The 23995-nt window shown below is 42.1% G+C and overlaps 1 protein-coding gene across 6 annotated transcripts in view; it reads left to right on the top strand.

Moving 5' to 3' along the window:
• The window catches only part of EML1 (EMAP like 1), a 222688-nt gene that overhangs the window by 84960 nt on the left and 113733 nt on the right, over window positions 1–23995 (top strand). For 3 of the 6 annotated variants that reach the window (XM_039537395.1, XM_039537392.1, XM_039537402.1), the window contains exon 1: window positions 14644–15039. The exons of the other annotated variants lie outside the window; for them this stretch is intronic. In XM_039537395.1, coding sequence (XP_039393329.1) covers window positions 14973–15039 — 67 coding nt within the window. In that variant the 5' untranslated portion in view covers window positions 14644–14972. Of the gene's footprint in view, window positions 1–14643; window positions 15040–23995 lie in introns of those variants that run through there. 6 annotated transcript variants of the gene reach the window in all.

Below are 23995 nucleotides of genomic sequence, written 5' to 3'. Positions count from 1 at the left end.
AACTAGTAAAGGGGCATTTTGCAAAAGCCACTAGAACAGTGGTCCCCAACCTTTTCATCTGGCAGGCGCCAGACGAAGGACTGTGGCGGCGGTGGAGCACCAGCCGAAATGCCACCCAATTTCTGCAGCATTCTTCAGCATCGAGAGGCGTCGCCGCCGAATTTCTGCAGCCGCCGACAAGTGACGTCATCGAGAGGTGTTGCCGCCGAAATGCCGCAGAAATTCGGCGGTATTTCGGCGGATGCTCCACTGCCGGCCAGGATGCGGGCGCATTTAGATGCCCCCGCGGGCATCGCGTTGGGAACCCCTGCACTAGAAAATTGTTTTTGCTTGCTACTGATACAAAGAAAGACCAAGAGAAGAAAGGCTCTCTCTCCCCCAGTACCAGTTCCCTGACTGGTAAAATCATCCCTTCCGTTGGACCACTAAAAAGTTATAATACACAAATGTTCAGGTAGAAAAGGGTGGCCTTAAGTTTTGTATATTAGAATGTAATTGCTGGTTTCCCATATCTACATTGCTTTCTTTTAAAAATCAGTCACACTGCTATTGATGTCAAGGAGGATTTTGTTATTGTCTTAAATGGGGGCAAGATTAGGCCCATTAATATTACAAGAGTGGAGACTGGATTGTTCAGAGGGCTTTTAATCAGTATGGAGCTTTTTACCTTTATCTTGCTGGTTTAAATTCAGCCCAGCTCAGTAGTGACTGAGAATTGTTTTGTTGGTAATCCAAATTAAATGACTTGATGGACTCAAGCCAGTTACAAGTGAGGTTTATTTCACACACACACAAAAATAAATTAAAAAACACCTATGCAATTGACCGCATTGTTGGCAATCTCCAGACCAAGGTAAAGGATTGAAGGAAGTGAGGTTGGTAACTTGGTGGGTTAGGGTAGGGCGGTCATTTTATAAATAGGGGACAATATGGAAAAAAGTACAAGAAAGGGATCAGGAGAAGGAAAATAATGAGGTGTCCAGTCTTACATATATTTCCTAATATTTTACAGAAAGAAATAATCATAGATGAATGAAAGGTAAAAGAAACAACCTTTGACAAACCAAAAGAGGAACATGGAAGCTAATTTGTGTCAATACCTGCCACTGATTGGGTTACACCAACAGGGTGGAAGTCAGGGCAGAATTTGGTCTAGAGAGGGAAACAGCAATTTTCAGTAAGATTCAAGTATCCCTGATTTGCTCAGCCAACCTGAATGGAAACAGATATGCTTGCTCTGCTTCTTGTCTGTCTAATTGCATCATTTTCTACAAGGTCACACATTATGACAATTATAAATTGTGACTCATATTTATTCTTTTCCAGAATAAAGCTTTATTTATTCATTATCCTTGGATGGCAGCCAAGTGTAATTTAAAACAACAGGACTGTGAGAATATCATTTAATACAGTGTTATGGTAGATGCCCACTTAGATACCTTATCTGGGAGGTAAATGGGAGGTGAGGGAAAGTGGTACCATTTACTTGTTTGAAAAGGATTTATTGTTATTAATGAAGTGTGAGAAACTGATTTACACCTACACAGATATCTTTTGTTTTTCTGCTGAAATGATTGCTGAATAAGAAAATAGTTGTTTGTATCTTGTATTGTTTAAAATAAATCACACACTGAAGAACTAAGGAAGAGATAATGGTATAGATGGGTGCAAGCAGAAAAATCTGGATCCAAATTTCCAACATTGCCAAAGAAAGATTGGAGGGTGTTTTGGTCAGGGCCCATTTCAAAATAATATATATAACTGGTGACCATTATATAACTATCAGTGTTGTTTTTAATTATTTGTTTATACAGTACCATAAATGTTCATAGCATATACAGGCAAATAAAAATATGAGGTCAGCTTCTCAACTGAAGTTAATGGAGCTCTGCCAGTTTATACCATAGGAACATAAGAATGGCCATACTGGGTCAAACCAAAGGTCCATCTAGCCCAGTATCCTGTGTACCAACAATGGCCAATGCCAGGTGCCCCAGAGGGAGTGAACCTAACAGGTAATGATCAAGTGATCTCTCTCCTGCCATCCATCTCCACCCTCTGACAAACAGAGGCTAGGGACACCATTCCTCACCCATCCTGGCTAATAGCCATTTATAGACTTAACCATCATGAATTTATCCAGTTCAGCTGAGGATGTGATCCATGGTCCATATCCCCAAGAGCTTACAGGCTAAGTGCTCCATTCTCACTTACATGGGAATAACTTGCATACAGGGATGAGTTTATGGAGTAAAACAAGAGGCTTTTTCCTAAATTTCTCACTCCCCTATAAAAATACTACAATATATTTAATTAGTCATTCTCATGGCCAAAGTGTGTTTACTTTATTTAATAAGAACTGAAATTTAAACAGGATGTTTAACAGGAAGAAAGAATCATAAGAGTAAAAGCATTAATTCAAAAAGGCTGTAGGTATTGGTATGATACTGATCTAGCTGAATCTTAAAGCAAAATCTTAAACTGGAATCTACTGTAGTCATTCAGTGTCCCTTGGCAACCTTCAGCCCTTCATCAACCAGTGGACACTGCAGGGGGTTTATGTTCTTATTTCTTTTGGCTCATGCCTGCATCTTCTTGTTTAATTTATGACACACATTCCACAATACTTATCTTTTGAAATTCAATCCACCCCTTTTTATTTATTTATTTATTGGGGCATGGGGAGGATTGGTTTTCGCACATCAAGAAGGATGAACCTTTTTTTAATCCCGTCTTTTCCTGAATTATGGCTGCACAAGTGACAAAATCCTTTGCAGATTCCCTCCATTCTGTTATCTATAGCCATGATGTTGTCTTGCTTCTTATTTTCTTGTAGTTCGGTAGCAAAATGTCAAGTGATGAAACATTATGTTTATGAGTTAAAATTCTTCATTGGACAATATTCTAAACAATGAAATTACTTGTTAGCTGAGACATATGTATAATTATTTTCTATTCCTCTTTGTTTTAGTGACTGGCAGGCAGGCATCAGAGCAGTTTCTCAGTGCTTCATTCAGGGAGTGTCATTATTGCCCCTATTTCCCCCCCTGTGTCCAGACTCTCTTGAATGCCATCACCAAAGAAAAGAATGCTGTGCATGGCCTCCTTTGAGATGGATTAGTAATACCATGCAGTGGGTGGCAGAGGAGTTTTATGAGTAGGGTAGTTGCATTCTTTTCCAAAGACAGTGTATATGACCACTATATGGCCCTGCAATCTGATCCATTATGCCCACACAAAGCCCTGTTGGGGGCCGGGTGGGGGCCTGGATGAATCCAGCCATTTATTTATTTATTTATTTTATTCTATTTAGATTTATATAAAAATAAAATAAAAAGAGGCACCTATCTAAGTTCTAGGCTCCTCTGCCACAAATTACAAAAACAACAAAATTAAACAGCCTGTTGTGACTTAGGTTGCAGGCTCTAATGTGTCTGCTCTTCATTGCCCACCTATGGAACACTGTGGATAAATTTGGCCCCAAAGTAAATAAAACAGCTTAATTTAAAACAAAATGATATTTACCCACAAAAATGAAATCCATAATACTTGCTAAAATTAATTTAAGACAATGTTGAAATCGGAAAGCATTGCTCCCCATTGCATTTTCTCCAACCAACCAGGTGGGATGTTATCTGCTTTCTTCCAGCCCCAGGTGGCTTTGGGGGTATAGTGTTATGAAGGCAGAAGAGGGCTGGGGTAGCAGAGGCAGTGCAAAAAAATAGGGCTTCTGTGCAGGTGGCCTTGGGCTCTGGCAGATATCAAAGGAATCTGTGTGTTCAGTGGGCTGAACTCTCTGCCTGCTCCAGGGGATTCAACTTTTCAAACCCCCACCTCCCTATGGGACAAACCAGATTAGATTCCATAAATGCAAATTCATGGAATTTCTAGTTCCCTGGGTAGGAAGAATCCATGTGATAATAATATGACCCATACTCTTTTCCCCCATTCGTATATATAAATAGTTATACAACATTTGACAGAAAAATACTAGAATATTATTGGTTACCAGCAGGAAAAATACTGAGCTAGGTTAGCATAGGCAAAATTGACTAGTTTTCAAGTATAATGGCTGTAGTGCAGACTTCAAATAAATTATATTTTTCTATACTTTTTTTTTAGTCACATAATTAAGGTTTTGCTATCAATCTTTAATTAAAAGGCAAGCACAGCATGTATACATTTATCAAATGAGGTCTAGTAATTCTTCTCAGTTTGCTTCTCATAAGACATTAGCCATGATCTGTATCTATCAAATTCCATTTTCTATAGTTCCATAGGAATTTTTAAAAAAGCCATATACAGACTCCTAATTTACAGTAATACAAGTTAGTGATTTAAACTCTTAACACAAGTAGAGAAAGTGAGTAAAAGATACTGGATAGTTCTTATATACAGTTGATGATAATAAACTAACATGGTGTTTAATCTACTGCATACACTTTTGCGTGTGTATTATTTATGTGTCTGACTGCTAATTTAACCAAATGTGCAGCAGTTCCCTTGAGATGGCCCTATTTACCTTAATTGCATTATATCCTGATGAGAAAATTATTAAACGGTGATACAGGAAAATGGAAGATTGTAGATATCAAATGGTATAATGCATAAATAAAATAATCCCTCTGCAGATTGAGTAATGTAGCAAATAGCGGTCAGGTCTCTTCTCTGTCCACAGACCTTGACGTTGTTTTGGGGTGGAGGTGAGCAAGAGAAAGAGAGAGTACTATCTTGAAAAGCAGTTCAGAGACCCTATTTCTTCATTATTGTCTTCTGCTTCTTCTATCTCCACGTTCTTGGAAATTGTTACATTCAAAGCAAAATCTCATGCTAAACACTGAACAGAAAAATGTCTAGTATTAGTGCAGTATGTGTTAAATTGAGAGTTTTTATTGTACATCAATGGCCACATTATGGTGCCTTTATTTAAATGTCTACTGTTATTTTAGATTTGTTTATTCTAGAGTGTGTATATGTGTTCTTAGATATGGATACAAAAATGATATGCAGCTATGACCTGCCCCACCAATTCAAGCATTTTAAAGATAACTTGCCAAATTCTTCTCTAAATTACACCAAAGAATCCCATTGAGTTAAGTGGGTTTACTCCAGTGTAATTGAGCAGAACACATTTCTTGGCCCTACACATTTATTTGCTTGTAAAATCAAGATAAAAACATATAGAAATGGCCTGCTGATCATAACAGGCTACTTGCACTTGTTTTGTACTATTACTGGGATCTTATTCACAAATCAAGAGCGTACTATGTTTACGCTGGCATGTATTGTTGCCAGTAATTCATTATAAAAGTCTGTAGTAGTGGGCCAGATCCTGCAACCTTTAGCAGTTCTTAATCATAACAGAGGTTGCATTATATTTAATGGGACTACAGGCAGGAGAAAGAACGACCCACAGGATCAGGCCCCTACTTTGTATCTTGTTACTATCACACTCTATTATCTCATTCATCAATGGTACAATCCAAAAGTCATAAACTATAAAATAATATAGTGTATCTGTGTATTAGCTGGGTCTCAAAGTGTGATAAGATACTAATACGACTCAGTGTATCTCTAATAAATAGATTTTGGTTATTATCAAATTATTTACAGCTGTAACTCAGATATAAAAGATGAATCCTCTCTGGAGAGATCTTCCCTTCCCTGTGCAGAAGATATGACTATGGGGAGCCAGCTTCTTTGCACTGTCCCTCTTTTTCGATCTGTGGAAGACTCTCCACAGTGACCATGCAAGGCGCTCTGCAAGATTTGGGTGGGTGATAGGGGAGAGACCACCCTCTGCAGCACCATCCGCTGCTGAGCTCAGTCTGGGAGGGAATTACTGCAGCTCAGATCAGTATTAACTGCCTCTACACTACAAAATTAGGTCGAATTTATAGAAGTCGTTTTTTTAGAAATCGATTTTATACAGTCGATTGTGTGTGTCCCCACTTAAGACCATTAAGACCATTAACTCGGCAGAGTGCGTCTATGGTACCGAGGTTAGCATCGACTTCCGGAGCATTGCACTCTGAGTAGCTATCCCACAGTTCCCGCAGTCTCTGCCACCCATTGGAATTCTGGGTTGAGCTCCCAATGCCTGATGGGTCAAAAACATTGTTGCGGATGGTTCTGGGTACACACATGGAGAATGGAATAAGGCTGCCCTCCCCAGAAACCTTTTGCAAAAGGCTTTGGGAATACATCCAAAAGATCTTTATGGAGCTGTCCCTGGAGGATTTCCGCTCTATCCCCAGACGTTAACAGACTTTTCCAGTAGCTGTACTGGCCGTGAATGCCAGGGCAAATTAATCATTAAACACACTTGCTTTTAAACCATGTATAATATTTACAAAGGTACACTCACCAGAGGTCCCTTCTCTGCCTGGCGGGTCTGGGTGGCAGCCTTGGGTGGGTTCAGGGGGTACTGGCTCCAGGTCCAGGGTGAGAAACAGTTCCTGGCTGTCGGGGAAAACGGTTTCTCTGCTTGCCTGTTGTGAGCTATCTTCAACCTCATCATCATCATCTTCCTCATCCCCAAAACCCACATCCCTGTTGTGTGCTACTCCATTGACTGAGTCAAAGCACAGGATTGGGATAGTGGTGGCTGCACCTCCTAGAATGGCATGCAGCTCATCATAGACGTGGCATGTCTGGGGATCTGACCTGGAGCAGCCGTTTGTCTGTCTGGTTTTTTGGTAGGCTTCCCTCAGCTCCTTAAGTTTCATGCTGCACTGCTGCAGGCAGGGGCGGCTCTAGCAATTTCGCCGCCCCAAGCAGGGCGGCACACCGCGGGGGGCGCTCTGGCAGTCGCCAGTCCCGCAGCTCCAGTGGACCTCCCGGAGACGTGCCTGCGGAGGGTCCGCTGGTCCTGCGGCTCCGGTGGAGCATCCGCAGGCACGCCTGCGGGAGGTCCACCGGAGCCGCCTGCTGCCCTCACAGCGCCAGCAGAGCGCCCCCTGCCGCATGCCACCCCAAGCATGCACTTGGTGAGCTGGGGTCTGCAGCCGGCCCTGGCTGCAGGTCCCTGTTATAACCTCTATCCTTCATGCCCTTGGAGATTTTTTTCAAATATTTGGGCATTTCATTTTTTGGAACGGAGTTCTGATAGCACAGATTCATCTCCCCATACAGCGATCAGATCCCATACCTCCTGTTCGGTCCATGCTGGAGCTCTTTTGCAATTCTGGGACTCCATCATGGTCACCTCTGCTGATGAGATCTGCACTCACCTGCAGATTGCCACACTGGCCAAACAGGAAATGAGATTCAGAAGTTTGCGGGCGTTTTCCTGTCTACCTGGCCAGTGCATCCGAGTTGAGAGCACTGTCCAGAGCAGTCACAGTGGAGCACTCTGGGATAGTTCCCGGAGGCCAATATGTCGAATTGCAAACACACTACCCCACACTACCCCAAATTCGACCTGGCCAGGTTGATTTCAGCACTAATCCCCTCATCGGGGGAGGAGTACAGAAATCAATTTTAAAAGCCCTTTAAGTCGGAAAAAACGGCTTAGTCATGGGGACAGGTGCAGGGTTAAATTGATGTAACGCTGCTAAATTCGAGCTAAACTCATAGTGTAGACCAGGGCATATGTTTCCTTGGTCTCTGTTAATGTGCCACCATGGGGAACCCTGCCAATGAAGGACTGCTGCCATGGGGAAGAAATGGCAGTTCCATGGTATGCAATACGGTTCTTGACTCTGTGCATCAGGGGTTCCTCTTGCTATAAAGCCGAAGGAAGCATGGGATTGGGAAGTTTCACACCCTATCTAAGGCAGGAATCACTAAAAACTGTGTTCTTGAAGGAGTGCTGCAGGGGAAACTTCTTGATGTGATCCTTGTTGAATTCGCTGCCTCTTTAGCCATAGGATGATAGGATCTGGCACAGATGGCACAGAGTTATGGTTCTGAGAGAGAATTTTTGCACCAACACCTAATATTATTAATGTCTCAAAGGCATCTGTTGCTGTTCTCATTAGAAAAAAAATGTGGTGTTTTCCTGTTTATTTGCAGTGTGTTGCATCTCCTCAGACTAGTACAGGGTGTCAAATCTGTAGAGCTAATGTAATACATGCTATATATTTGCTTTGTTACATGTATTGAAGTGCATTGTATCTAATTTGTTTCAGGGTAGCTATGGTAATAAGAATAGTATGAATTTGGCTATTGCACTTGAAAATATTTAATAATCAATTGTACAGGTACTGTCCGTAGCATTCATAGACAGGATTGTTTAGTGGCTAAAGAACATGACTGAGAGTCAGTCTATTTTTGATTCTCCCATTGGCCTGCTTGTGTAATATTGGGTAAGTCTTGTGATTTTTCTATCTCATTTTCCAAATCTGTAAAATAAGGATAATACTAACTTCAAAATGGTGGCATACGTCTAAAATCACTATTCCTTGTAAAGCACTCTAAGATTTTTTAATGGAAGATGTTATCAAAATGCAAAGTATTATTCTTTTCATCTTCAAAGCACTCCATATACATTTACAATTCAACCTATTTACAAAGTGCTATTTTTCTGAATGGTTTGATTTTTCTATAGTATTTACTAATGACACAGAAAACTATACTTCATTACCACTCAAAACAACATATTGTACACAGGCATAATGCCACATACTTACATTTGAATTATAAAACATACAAACCTTTGACAGTTTCATTGCACATTTGTTATACTGTATTTTTAATGTACCCAGACTGTGCTTGTATAATCATGTTTCTTCCCTTGAATCCCCTCTTTGCCCACATGTATGAAGCAAGCTTTGTAATGACACTCACAAAGACCCCTGCTGGTCTTGAAACAGTGGAATTGTGCTATTTAAAGTGAACCATTATCCTAGCAGTTGAAGTGTTTGCACAAAGATGACTAGGTGGTCGGCTGTTTCTTCCTTTCTTATAGGATAAATTAAAAGAAAATCTTTATCTGAGACTGTGATAGGGCCTAGTCACAGAACCCCACTCACAAATACCTGGAAATAGGTCTATACTTAGAAACCCTCTTCAGGGAAAAAAGGTCATATTCTGCAATTTTATCCTTTAACAATTATTAGTGAATTTAGTGCTTGCTAAGGGTGCTGACTTAACTGTCTTGGAGGATACAGTTCGCTCACTGTGCACAGATGACCTGAAGGAAACACCACTATGGATGAGGGAGCAATTCAGTCTTTGTGGCAAACTGAATGTTGGTCTTGGCTAAACCTACCCAAAGCGGGGCACAACTAGTTCTAGTTGTGCGAATGTTTATTGTGATGCAGACTCTTGTTCACTATGGGGCAGATTCTGATACCTTTACTCACACTGAGTAGCAGTTTATTCTGAAAGTAGGCTCATTAAGGCAATGGGATTTCTCACAGACTGAAGTGCTACTCGGTGTGAGAAAGGGTATTTGAATCTGGCTCTTTGAACTGAACTAAGATCAACTCCAAACAGCCATCAAATGGTAAAAAATTTCTGTCACTATCAAACTGGACTAGATTTTAACCAATCACCTAGCAGTTAAATACTTCAGACCTTACTACTGATTCTATTAACTATGCAGACTGTGCTTGTGTTTATGGACTTCTCTCTCAACGTTATTGTTAAATGTAAATAACATGATAATGACTTTTATGTTCAGTTTCAGTTATTTAGCTTTTATACAGTGATAGTATAACTTTCACTAGCCTCACTTCATTTTGACATTGTAACTGGGACTCCCTACCCTTGATCTAAAATTATATATTAATCAAAAGCTCACATTATAATGCCATACAGTTCTGTGGGATTTCCATGGATATGAATTACAGTACTTTTGATGTGAAAATGCTAAATGGTAGTGTTAATGTGAAATATATAATACTTTTGATATTCACTGCTATTGCAAAAAGGGTTAGCAATAACAAAGAAAAAGGAGCAAAACCGCAATACAAATATCAAGAGTCTTTGATTATTGCATTGTAAATGGGTAGTGAAAGCAAAATTCCTTTGCCCTAAAATCAAAATAAATTATGTACTCACACTACACTTTGAAGTTATAACTCTGGAAAATTCTCTTAAGGATTTCCAAAAGCTCTTTCATTCTCAGTAACCAATTAATTATTTGCATTCCATTACTCAATACAGGAAATACTTAAAGAATTAAATAGTTACAAAATTGTGTTTCCAAAAATGAGATGTTGCCCAGAAATTTAACATTTTCAACAATAAACATGCACAAACACAAACAAATCAATCCCTAATGAATTGTTCAGAATGCTCTAGTCCCATTCAAATAGTTTCAGATGTTCGAATTCACTAGGTTATATTTGTACAAATCCATTAAGTATACAATTTATTGAATAATGGATTATAAAAAGATTTTTTTCATTGGTTAGCTGCACCACCAGAGCTCTCACAGACACATTAGTGAATCTTTCAGATCTAGCGTTCCATTGTGCACATTGTGAAGATATAAGTTCTTTTTCATTTTGTGGTTCTATAGTGTAGTTTAATAAGATTGTAACAAGTCTAGAAATCTTTACAATGAAATTATATTGTTTTTCATTTCTAACCTTTGGCCTCAGAATATAATGGCATAACAGTGTCTAGGGACTTTAACTGAAATTATTTTATGTCACAGCATTCAGCTGATTTGCACAGCCTGGGTAGCTGATAGGTTTCATTCAGGTGTTACCTTTATAGGAAATTTAACAGTTAGTCAACATTAAGTTTTAGATATTTAATCTTCTTTTAATAAGGCTGCTCTTGCCTCAGTTTTGTATTTAATTTTCTAAATGGCTTTTAATGGCCCATCTCTGAACTGGAGCTGAGCTGCTCCAATTTGTCCTTTCCTCTGTTTGTCCAGATGTTGTGAAAGATATTGCCTCCCCCCCATCAAAACTTCTGTAGCCCTGGGATTTTATTGTGGGTTACCTTGCTGACAGTAGATAATTTACTACAAAAGTAATACTTTTGAATGCAATTCTTAATTTAACTCCTACTGTATTGAGATCTCTACAGACCTATGCAGAAATTGTTTTGGCATCAAAATCACACATCATAATGAGGTTTTCATAGATTTATATTGAAGTTGTTTGACATCTTAATGAGGTATAGATTCCACTTCCATTGACATCTTGCTGAGAGCACAGTAATTATGTTAAATCTGTCTGGCGCTAATGGGAAACTAGCATACCAAAACATATTTTTCAAAAAGAGAGAGAGAGAGAATAAATTAAAAATATGAAAAGGATTTTTTAAAGGATGTAAATTCTCAGTTAAAATTTGTATTAAACCTGAACTCCATTTTCCTATGCCTAGATGGTGTAGCAGGTATCTATGTGCTGAAAAAAAAACCAAGATATTTATCTAAGGAACAACCGAGTGTTTTTGGAATGGTTGGATGGACCAAATATACCTTAAAGAAAAAGCCCAGGAGAGCTGTGTTAGTTCTGCAAGAAATAATTACTGCACATTTAAAATAGCAAGCAAGCAATTGCTGGACTGACGCTAAGAAAGGCTTTAGATCAGAGGTTCTCAAACTGTGGTGGTCCATGAGCTCATTCAGGCAGGGCTCCACTAATTAGGTGCCTGGACCCTGGAGAAGACGCACATGTAAGGTGAGGTGGTGGCCTTTGGGGGAAGAGGGGGTAGGTGGGAAGGGGCAGTGGGGTGAGAAGAGAGGATGAGGTGAATTTTGGACATGCAGGGCTGTGGCAGCCAAGAAAGAGGCAACTTTTCCCAGCTCCAGGGCTGCGGCTGCCAGGGAGAGACGGCCTTCCTTCCCAGTGCTGTGGCTGCTGCGGCAAGGGAGAGAGGGAGAGGCCTCCCTCCTTCCCAGCCCCAGTTCCATGGCTGCCTTGGCAGGGGAGAGAGGGCACATCCATTGCATTAGAAAGGTAAGACTACTCAGGGCTGCCCAGAGGATTCTGGGGGCCTGGGGTCTTCGGCGGTGGGGGGCCCTTCTGTTCCGGGACCGCCGCTGAAGTGCCCCGAAGACCCGTGACAGGGTCCCCCACACCGCCGAATTACCGCCAAAGCGGGACCCGCCGCCGAAGTGCAGCCCGGTCTTCAGCGGTAATTCGGCGGCGGGGGCCCCCCACCGCGGGTCTTCGGGGCACTTCGGCGGCGGGTCCCTGAGCGGAAGGGCCCCCCGCCGCCGAATTACCGCCGAAGACCGAGCTGAACTTCGACAGCAGGTCCCGCTTCGGCGGTAACTCGCCAGTGGGGGGGTCCTTCTGCCCTGGAGCGGAAGGACCGCCCGCCGGCGAAGACCGGGAGCGTAAGAAGCTCCTGGGCCTGGCCCCACAACAGTTTTCTGGGCCCCCCGGAGCGAGTGAAGGACCCCGCTCCAGGGCCCCCAAAAAACTCTTGTGGGGGCCCCTGTGGGGCCCGGGGCAAATTGCCCCTCTTGCCCCCCCCCGGGCGGCCCTGAGACTACTGATATTAAAATATGAGTTGTGTGCTTTTATTTGTAGAACAAAAAAAGTTAATTATTATTACAGGTTTTTTTATGTAGCGCTTTTATCCAAAGCGCTTTACAATAGTTAGCTAATGGTACAAACAACATTTGGAAAGATCTTTAAGTGGTCCTCCGAGACCCTCAGCAATGTTCAAGTGGTCCACTCAAAAAAAGCTTGAGAACCACTTATCTAGATAAAATAGTGATAAGCATAAAGACGGATGCTGATATGGTCTATATATTATATATTGCACTTAGGTTGACAATATGCATAATTCATCCCCAAAACTTAAATTATTGAGATATTTAAATCTGAAAATCAAGACTTCTAAATTTTAAAACCTGAAGAGTGATAGCAGAACTTCTCAGCAGGACTCGTGTATTCTGATCTGTGATCCTTAATATCAGAAACTTCATTTGGGAAAGAGGAACAAAAGGTTTTGTCCCACTAAATCTGCTCAGTCACTTTACTGGCATCTTCTTGTTTTGTGTAATTTTCTATCCCAAAGTTAAGAGATTCATTCTTACTGTATCTTGCCCCCAGGGGTGGCTCCAGGCACCAGCACGCCAAGCGCGTGCCTGGGACCGCAAGCCACGGGGGGCGCTCTGCCGGTCGTCGCAAGGGCGGCAGGCAGGTTGCCTTTGGCAGCATGCCTGCGGAGGGCCCGCTGGTCCCGCAGCTTCGGCGGACCTCCAGCAGGCTGTCGCCGAATTCGCGGGACCGGGGACCACCCGCAGGCAGCATGCCTGCCGTGCTTGGGGCGGCAAAATACCTAGAGCCGCCCCTGCTTGCCCCTTTGCTTAAAAACATTTTCTTTTAACAATACAACATCTTCTGCTTTTCACTTGCTTGTATTAGTCTCTACGGTGCCACAAGTACTCCTCGTTCTTTTTGCTGATACTAACACGGCTGCCACTCTGAAACCAGTAATTTTTATAGCTCTCAAAAGCCTCTGCCCCAAGGTGCTTACAATTTAAATGAAATCAGAGAAATGGAAAAATACGAAACCCCTTTTTTCTTCTTCCTTGTCCTGTATGGAGTGGAGCTAAACTTTAAAATCCCAAGCACATCCAAGCCGGCCTTAAATGAGTTACAGAGCTCGCTCCCTAGACCAGAGCTTGTTTTACATTGAGTCTTTATAGTCTCTTCCCATCCTCGTCACCCTCCCCAGCCCACCCCGTTATGTGACTGTATGGATGCTTCTCTACATCCGTGAATGATAAAACGCCCGGACGCTGCCTTTTGGATGGGTCGAGTGATTCAGTCATTTATTTCCATTAGCAAATCTCTCTCCCCGGCCCTTCTGTGTGCTGGGAGTGGTGGCTGCTTCTCCATCTGGTGGCAGAAAGGAGCTGGCTCGGCCCTCCCGGCAGAGCAGCCAAAGCCCGTGTGCAAGGAGCGTGGGAGGTTCGGGCTCGAGCGAGTGGCCAGAAATGGCTGCTTTGCTGCTCTGCCTAACATCAGACACATTCATCATCCCTCCTACTGCTCTTTCTCACCCCCCTTCCCCCTAACCCACCCCGCCTTCTCTTTCACTTTCTTTTTCTCCTGCTCCATCTCCCGCCCCCCATTCCCCGTCCTTCCCTCCCTGCGGCCGCCCGGCAGCGCTTTCACGCCTAGCTGAGCTGCAGCATCTCTCGCCCCGGGCCCGGCTCCTGTGCCGGTATTTTGACAGGGTTTCGGCCTCGCTGGGGCTGGGGCAGGGGCTTCTCCAGGGATTCGGCTAGGGGCGGCTCGGCTACCCCTGCCTTGCCGCGGGGAGAGACAGACCCAGCCCGCTCCCTCCCTGCCTGCCACCCCCAAGCGGAGCCGCAGCCGGCCCAGGGCCGGAGGAGCCTCGACCATCAATCCCCTCACCCTACCCAGGAGAGGGAGCCACTGCAGCCCCCCAGTCACAGGGGAGGGAGAAGCAGCCCCCCCCCGATACAGGGAGGGGAGAAGCAGCCCCCCCAGTCACAGGGGAGGGAGAAGCAGCCCCCCCAGTCATAGGGAGAAGCACCCCCCCAGTCACAGGGAGGGGGGAAGCAGCCCCCCAGTTACAGGGAGGGGGGAAGCAGCCCCCCCAGTCATAGGGAGAAGCACCCCCCCAGTTACAGGGGAGGGAGAAGCAGCCCCCCCAGTCACAGGGAGGGGAGAAGCAGCCCCCCAGTTACAGGGAGGGGGAAGCAGCCCCCCAGTCATAGGGAGAAGCGCCCCCCCCCCAGTTACAGGGAGGGGGGAAGCAGCCCCCCAGTCATAGGGAGAAGCGCCCCCCCAGTTACAGGGAGGGGGGAAGCAGCCCCCCCCAGTCACAGGGAGGGGGACGCAGCCTCTACTCTCCCCCTCTCGGCAGTGAGAGAAGCAGGGTCCCCCCGGCACAGGCAGAGGAGCAGCAGCAGCCCAAGCCGGCGGAGTGAATGCGTTGTCATAGTAACTGACAGAGGCAGGCAGCAGGCCGGCCCCAGCCGCCTCAGCTCCTCGGTGTGTGGGTGAAGGCAGGGAGCCGCCGCCAGCGCCGGACAGACAGAGAGAGGCCGGGGGAGCGGAGCGGGGAGCGCCGGGATGGAGGACGGATTCTCCAGCTACAGCAGCCTCTATGACACGTCCTCGCTGCTCCAGTTCTGCAACGGTAAGAGGGAGCTGGGCCCCGCGAGAGCCTCCCGCCCGGGTGCGGAGCTCGGTGCTCCCGCCTTGAGGGGGCCTGCGGACGGGAGGCAGCGGAGGCTGCCTTGGAAGCGCTGCTGCGCCCGGGCTGTCTGCAAGCGGGGGCTGAGTGCGGAGCCAGGACCGGGCTTGGCAAATCCCCCTTCCGCACCCGCTGCGGAGAGGCCCTTTCCCAGGCTCTTGTGGGTCTTCGCCTCTGCTGAAACTGCGGAGCTCCTGATTTTCACTCCGGAGAAGAGGGAGGGGAAAACTTTGCCCCGCCGCCCTCCTTCCCTCAGCGCAAAGCGGACCATGTTTGCTGCTGCTGCTGCGTGGAGGGTAGTAGATGGCCCCCTTGTACTGAACTTCATTGGCATCTGCTTCGTCCGTATGCGTGGGTCTGTGGCAACGAGCTGATTCCCCCACATAGCGAAAAAGTGGACCCCCACCCCACCACTGTGTGTTAGACCCAGCTCTGCGTTTGAATGTGCATGAGCCACCACCTTGTTGGTAAAACCATGTCCAACTGACACGTGTTTATTTCACATCATCGTGTCTTGTATGGGGGTGGGGGGGGGAGGAGTTGAAAGTTGTAAGTACTGTAATGTGCATTAAAGATTTTCTCTTTGAGGGTTTCATGTTTTGTGTATTGCTGGAGATTTGTTACATGTGTATACTAAGATTTATGATCCCAACTGAGGCTATTTTTAGGATAAAATGCTGGGTGGAAACTAAACCCATCAGTTACTAAGTTCTGTAGTTTCTGACATATTTCTTAGGAGGGGTTTGTTCAAATAGCAGTTGTTCTTGTATGACCACATGAAAGAGATGCAGCTTAATTTGCAATAAAACAGCATAAAAAAAAGAAGGAAAGGGGGAATAACCAGTACCATCAGAGGAAATATAGGTATAATTGGTCTTGCAGGATGTTTGGAGGTATGTTTATTTTGATTAGCTGGTGTTTGCTGCTGATTGGGGAAAATATTTAAGGTAACTTTAAAGTAATATAAAATTTTAAAAAATAATACTAACAATAGAATGCATCAAAAATATAAAGAGTTTTTCATTGCAAACCTTAGAACCCAGACTAAAATGTTTGAAATTTTGTTTATCCTTTACCATTAGAATTGTAAGTGTAAATGCAGTATTTTATCTCAAAAGTTTTACTAAATATTGTGTGAGCACATATCTTTTATTCCTTCTTCCCCAGATTCCTTGTAATAATCAACCAGATTCTAGCTGTTCAGGTACTAGTGAGAAGGGAAAGTTAAATTGTTTTAGGAGGGCAAATACTAAAACCATAGCTGCAACTTCTGTTGAACAAATAGTGATGATGATAAATTCTGCCTGATTTTTCTAGGGGGAAGACCTAGGCTAGTGGGGAATCTTAATACTCATGGAACATAAGAATATGCTAACCCTTTTCAGAAGGTTGAGGAAACGATGCATGATCCATGTAATAAATTACTACATGCTGCATACACTTTATTTTCTGCATCCCTCAAAACATTAAACTAGCCCATTTTGTATTAGTATTATTAGTTTGTCTGTTAGTAGACTTCTACATTATGCTTAAATTTAGAGAATAATTCTGTTTCCAGGGAGGAAATACATTATAGCTAATACTTTAGCCTCTATAATATATTAGTGAGTTTTCCTGAGCAAAATTTCTTGATTACTTTCCTTTTAGGTCATTAGTGATATACATTTGTGAGCTGTAATAGCTGTCCCTCTGAATAGGTTAAAGAGAATATTATCTGTTGGACATAAATTTTCTATATTGACTTTGTGACTCTGGATATATCATTGTGAATGCTGTAAATATGCTACAATACATGCTAGACAAAAGTTTAAAATCTCATTTCATCCCTTCCACATAACTGTTTGAAGGTGGATGAATGAATTATTTACCTGTTTCTTCTGTAACATAAAAGTTCAAGGTATTTTTTAAATAATATAATAGCAGATATCACAAATTGTATAATAAGTTAGTCCGTTTTATGTGGCATTGTATTAGGGTGACCAGACATCCCGATTTTATAGGGACAGTCACAATACTTGGGGCTTTGTGTTATATAGGTGCCTATTACCCCCCACCTCCTGTTCTGATTTTTCACACTTGCTATCTGGTCACCCTACATTGTGTATGTATATTGTTCTGTGTATAGGAAGAACAAATGGTTTGATCCTGCAGCTTTTCCTTACATGAGTTAGTTTTCAATGAGACTTTCAAGGCGGGTGAGGTAATATCTTTTATTGGACCAACTTCTGTTGGTGTGAGATACAAGCTTTCCGGCTTACATAGACCTCTTCAGTGAGATTAATTTACATGATGAAAGGCTAGAGAATTGGACCCACATTCTCTGCCCTGAGGAGATCAGATAATTTAGACAGATCAGTATGGCCCATGAGAAAACAACAAAGAAAGAAGATACCAATGGAGGTGCTGTACACTTCTACCCCGATATAACGTGACCCAATATAACACAAATTTGAACATAACGTGGTAAAGCAGTGCTCTGGAGGTGGGGGATGGGGGTTGCACACTTCAGCAGATTAAAGCAAATTTGATATAACACAGTTTCACCTATAACACGGTAAGATTTTTTGGCTCCCGAGGACAGCGTTATATCGGGGTAGAGGTGTATTTGAAAGTGGAAAGATTGCTTCATGAGCATTTGGGAAGCTCTTGCATGCATAATAGATTGGTGTGAAAGATGGTATAAGGCTGAAAGTAGGGGAGAGAGTAACAGGGAACAGTTAGAAGATTGGAGACAGCATAGACTGGAAGTGGCAGAGATTTGAGGAGCAAAGAAATGTGGTTGAAGCCTAAGAGAGGAACACAGTTTCAAAACCCGCATTTTGTATAGAGTGGCCTAGGGAAAAGTAATATGTGAGGAGGTCTGATAGGTAGAACTTGCAAAGATAATCATTGTGGGTTTCAAGGTTTTCTGTGTTGAGAGGCAATGATTCATTTTAGCATTTTAAGAGAAGAAATAATGGGATCTACTGGCAGCTTAGAATTGAGGGGTGTAGGAACAAAAGAAAAATCAAAGATGCATGCACCAGGAAGGGTTAAAATTTGTTTGATGGAGAGGAGAGTGTAATGATCAGAGTAATTAGAGAAAAGAGGATGAGGAGAAGAAACAGAAGAAAAATAAGCTTTTTCATCTTCATTTTGAGTTGTTTTGTTTGTTTGGTATCCAAAAGCCTAGGGGTAAATTCTTTATACAATCAGTTGGTTAAAGCAAGTGCTCCAGCCTTTTCATTTTATGGAATACCAGGAAGGGTTTAATAGACCACAAAGTGAGAACCTCTAGGTTAGCGGTGGAAATGTTAGTCAGGAGTCACAGCTTCTATTTCTGGCTCTGCCACTAACTCACACTTGACTTTGGGAAAGTCACTTAATTTCTTTGTGCCCCAGTTTCCTTATCTATAAACTGTGAGCAAATAGTGCATCCCTACTATAATGGGTTTTAATACGTTAGTTTGCAAATTACCTTGAGATCTGCAGAAGAAAGTCTCTCTAGATGTGCAAAATATTTTGTTTTAAAGTTGGATGGTGCATGTGTACATATTGCTTTTCTTCAAGTAAGACACTACCAGTTTCTCGTATTGATGACTGTCTTGCGCATGTTTGTCAGAAATTATATTAAGGCACCTTGTAGGCAAGCAGAGCAGTCTTTATAACAAACAGATACCCATAATTGACTTGGAATGTTAGAAATTAGATCTTGGATAACATTTCTCAGGCTTGGTTACAGAGAGCCTATCTAGTATTAGAATAACTTTGCTATTGTTCTTAGGAAGGAAGCCATTAAATTTACCTAGCGTATACAATTAATCATTGTGTTATTAATTTGTTCTCTAAATTCAAAAGCAGCATTGTTGAATTAGTGAGGAAGATGTTCAGACCAAATACGATTTCTCAAAATAGAAGAGGGAGTGGACGTATTAAAAGTGGCATTATGACTGTTAAGTAAATTTGTTCTTAAGCTTGCATTTCAGCCCTGTCTCTGTTTTATACATTGTTTTGATAGGGAGAATTGTCCTGGATGTGGAGGTCCACGGACTAAGTCACACACAGGAATTACATAGCACCCTTCTTCTCGCCAGCTGAATTCTGAGATGCAGGAGTGAGCAGGGGTGACCCCTGGTAGTTGGTAGGTCAGTGAAGGAATCAGGATGTGGGCAGAGGTTTGCAAATTGCATGGATCCACTGACCACAGTTCTGTATGTAGGAGTTGTAGTAACCACTGTGATCCACTGCACATCCCTGGTGCTGCAGTAATAGCTATGGACCTGCTTAATGAGTGTCCAGGAGATGAAATTCAGCCCCCCAGTGCTCCTGTTTTCTGCAAAAGCCCATTTACTGAGAGTTTGCACAGGGTGTGAGCTTTTTCCTTAAATTTTAATACAGCACTTTAAACATCAAGAGATTGTCACAAATACAGACAGTTAGCTAGAGGGTGAAAGTAAAACTGTCAAATATTTATTTCTTCAACTACAGACTTTTTTTCATGAAAATACACTTCCAACTGTAGACTCTATTTGTGTAGAACACAATAATAAACTTTAATAAAGTTTACCTCAGCAATATGGTGGAAAGGGCCAACTGATTAATTTTTTTTCATCCCATTCCTGTTTAAATCAATGGGAAATGTACTGATAAACCATGAGTATAAGAATCTTCCAAGTTTATCCCAAATTTGTACCTGATCTCTTATCTGAAATTCATGTTAGAGTTTTTATGAAATGCTGATTTTGCAAAGAATGCCATGACTGTAATTAAAACTAGGTTTGCTTTTATATCAAAAGTATAACTGCTAGCAGTAATGTCTTAAAAAACCTAAATTTTTCTAAAGTGGTAGACTAAGTGGTAAGATACCTTACCTGCTATATTGAGTTTTTGTTTTTTATTTATGTAAATCAAGACAATAATAGTGAAATAGAAAGAAAACACAGTGGATCACCTGCCAGTTGAGATTTTTGCCATCTAATAGCTCTATGTGGCCATGTTGGTAGTAACTGGTAAAGTCACAGAAAAGTTGTTAGTTTCAGGGGAGAAAATAAATTAGCTTGGGCCTTGGTTCATGTGATCGTGGTCATCTTCAGTTGTTTGTTTCAATTTATATCCATCTTTAGTGCCGATCTGAGCACTCTGACAAACATTAAAACTCAGAATAGTTAATACAATCAACAATTGCAATATAATAAAAATAGACTTCCCATACTTCTTTAATAGTTATTCACCACTGAGTGAAATAAATACATATACTCTACTCCCTGTAACCTACCATCTCACTAAATGCCTGTAGCTGGAGATGAGCCTTGTAGCAAATGGATTTGGGGAGAGCCAAATTCAGAACCAAGGGATCTTAATGGAGCATGCCCTGCTAATGTCTCCCTCCCTTTAAACTTAACTGCAGCAACACTGGATGTGTGAGGGAATTAGCAATGGGATATAGAGTCTATTCCAGTGATTCTCAACCAGGGGTCCGGGGCAGGCTGCCAAGCAGGACCAGTGTTAGACTCACTGGGGCCCAGGGCAGAAAGCCAAAGCCCCACTGCATGGAGCTGAAGCCTGGAGCCCCACCACCAAGGGCTGAAGCAGAAGCCTGAGCAACTTAGCTTCACGGTGCCCCCTGTGGTGTGGGGCCCTGGGCAGTTGCCCTGCTTGCTACCCCTTAATGCCGGCCCTGGCTTTTATATGCAGAAAACCAGTTGTTGTGGCACAGGTGGGACGTGGAGTTTTTATAGCATGTTGTGGGGGCAGAAAGAAAAACATTGAGAACCCCTGGTCTATTCACCTTGTGGTTACTGGTTCAAATCTATCAAAGGTTGGTAGTGACAGAAGTAGTCTCTGTTATTTTCCAGAAATGAATCAGGTCTTAATTCAGTTCTCTGTGGACAGACGTACACATCACAGTACCCTCTTTACTATGCTCAAATGCATAACTGGCACTGCCTGATGCTTTTATTGTTAGTCTTAGCAGAAGTAAACAATTGAATAGGACATATATACTAAACTGTCTCACTTCTTATCCCAGACCCATTTCTTCCAGGAGTACATTTTGAGTTCACATGGAGAAGCTCGCAATGTTTGTATTAGCTTTATAGATCAGTGGCTAGAGCTGCTAATCTTGTATCTTCAGTGAACATTAATTTCATACCTGATAATAAAAGATGTTAGTGGATGACACGTCATTGTGACAGATTCTCTGTCATGGCCCTCTTCCAGAGCCCACTGGCTGTCCCAATAAAGTGCAGAGGCTTTCAGTTATGCAGCACCCATGGCTTTATTTACACATACACAGTCCTCCCACCACCAGTGTTGAGCTATATACAAGGCTTACAGGATCAGCCCACAGCTAGGAGTCTGACCTTTCCCTGGCTGGCTTTTCTTCTGGGTCCCAGCCCTTATAACCGCTGGCTTGTCAGGCCCGCAGGTGGAGCCAATTCTCAAGCCAGGCATCAGGTCTGTTTCACCAGCCCCAATCTATTTCCCTTGATTGGAGCTGGCTGAGCAGGGGTAATTAGGTGCTTTTGCACCAGCACCCTGCTGCAGTCATCCTTTTCTTTGGTATTTTCCTTTCATCTGTCCTATTGCCCTTTTAAATAAGGCCATTAAATGAAAGCAACAGAGAATCTATATTTTGACACCCCAGTGTTTGTACCACAGAATTTTGAGGATGTGTGGAATATCAGAGAATTTTTAATCAAACATTTATGCTCACTTAGTGAAATTCACTGCAGTGTGGAGAGCCAAACAAAGCCCTTGTGCATCACATATCTACCATGTTGAGGGCTTAATGGGGTGAAAGCAGTGCAGAGGGCCTTGTATGTACACTGAACTGGGGTGGATTCTACTTACAAACATTTCCCAGTTTTCTTCCGAAGTAATACTGTATTAAGTGTGGCCTGATAAAACACTATCTAGGTTTAATTTCAGGAGCAGACTTCTTTCCCCCCCATTTTTTGCTGCACGTAACAGTTTATTTTTTGAGGTCACAGACCACTTTGTAATTGCTGATTGATTCACAGAAGAACTGGAGAAAGTTTTTAAAATAGCATCTATGGACTATTATAAATGATACAATGTCCCTCCCCCCCAAAAAGCATTCATAAACCCATAATATTATACATTTGTTAATGTGGTAAATGTCCGTGGAATACAGTTTTATAATATATATTAGGGCTGTTAAGCGATTAAAAAATTAATCATGATTAATCGCACTGTTAAACAATAACAGAATACCATTTATTTAAATATTTTTGGATGTTTTCTACATTTCAAATATATTGATTTCAATTACAACACAGAATACAAAGTGTACAGTTCTCACTTTATATTTATTTTTTATTATAAATATTTGCACTGTAAAAAACAAAAGAAATAGTATTTTTCAGTTCCCCCATTACAAATACTGTAGTGCAATCTCTTTATCGTGAAAGTTGAACTTACAAATGTAGAATTATGTACAAAAATAATGACATTAAAAAACAAAACAGGGTAAAACTGTAGCGCCTATAAGTCCACCCAGTCCTACTTCTTGTTCAGCCAGTCGCTCAGACAAACAAGTGTGTTTGCATTTGCAGGAGATAATGCTGCCCGCGTCTTGTTTACAGTGTCACCTGAAAGTCAGTATAGGTGTTTGTATGACACTGTTGTAGCTGGCATCACAAGATATTTACATGCCAGATGTGCTAAAGATTCATATGTCCCTTTATGCTTCAACCACCATTCCAGAGGACATATGTCCATGCTGATGACAGGCTCTGCTCAATAATGATCCAAAGCTGTATGCACTGACAGATGATGAAAATGAACATTTGAGTCAGATTCCACCAGCAGAAGATTGGTTTTCTTTTTTTGCTAGTTCAGGTTCTGTAGTTTCTGCATCAGAGTGTTGCTCTTTTAAGACTTCTGAAAGCATGCTCTACACCTAGTACCTCTCAGATTTTGGAATGCACTTCAGATTCTTAAACCTTGGGTCGAGTGCTGTATCTTTAGAAATTTCACATTGGTAACTTCTTTGCATCAAATCTGCAATGAAAGTATTCCTAGAACAACATGTGCTGGATCATCAAACGAGACTGATATAACATGAAATATATGGTAGAATACGGGTAAAACAGAGCAGGAGATATACAATTCTCCTCCAAGGAATTCAGTCACAAATTTAATTAACGCGTTATTTTTTCAGCGAGTGTCGTCAGTATGGAAGCATGTCCTCTGGAATGGTGGCCAAAGCATGAAGGGGCATACGAATGTTTAGAATATCTGGCATGTAAATACCTTGCAACGCCAGGTACAAAAGTGCCATGTGAATGCTTCTTTTCACTTTCAGGTGATATAAATAAGAAGCGGACAACATTATCTTCCATAAATGTAAACAAACTTGTTTTTCTTAGCGATTGGCTGAACAGGAAGTCGGACTTAATGGACTTGTACACTCTAAAGTTTTACATTGTTTTGTTTTTGAGTGCAGTTATGAAAAAAAATCTATATTTGTAAGTTGCACTTTCATGGTAAAGAGAATGCACTGTAGTACTTGTGTGAGGTGAATTGAAAAATACTATTTCTTTTATCATTTTTACAGTGCAAACATTTGTAATAAAAATAATATAAAGTGAGCACTGTACACTTTGTATTCTGTGTTGTGATTAAAATCAATATATTTGAAAATTTAGAAAAACATCCAAAAATATTTAATAAATTTCAATTGGTATTCTATTGTTTAACAGTGCGATTAAAGCTGTGATTAATTGAGATTAACTTTTTTGAGTTAATCACGTGAGTTAACTGCGATTAATCGCAGCCCTAATATATATAGTTTTAATTCCATTTTGTTACAATTTAATTAAAACAGAAGTTATTTTAATCCATGTTTTAACACTGTATTAGCTAAGAAAATACAGCATCCGGATAATGGATAATA

This window comes from Mauremys reevesii, linkage group 4 (assembly GCF_016161935.1).
Source record: "Mauremys reevesii isolate NIE-2019 linkage group 4, ASM1616193v1, whole genome shotgun sequence".
NCBI lineage: Eukaryota > Metazoa > Chordata > Testudines > Geoemydidae > Mauremys > Mauremys reevesii.
This window is presented reverse-complemented; position numbering and strand designations above follow the sequence as displayed.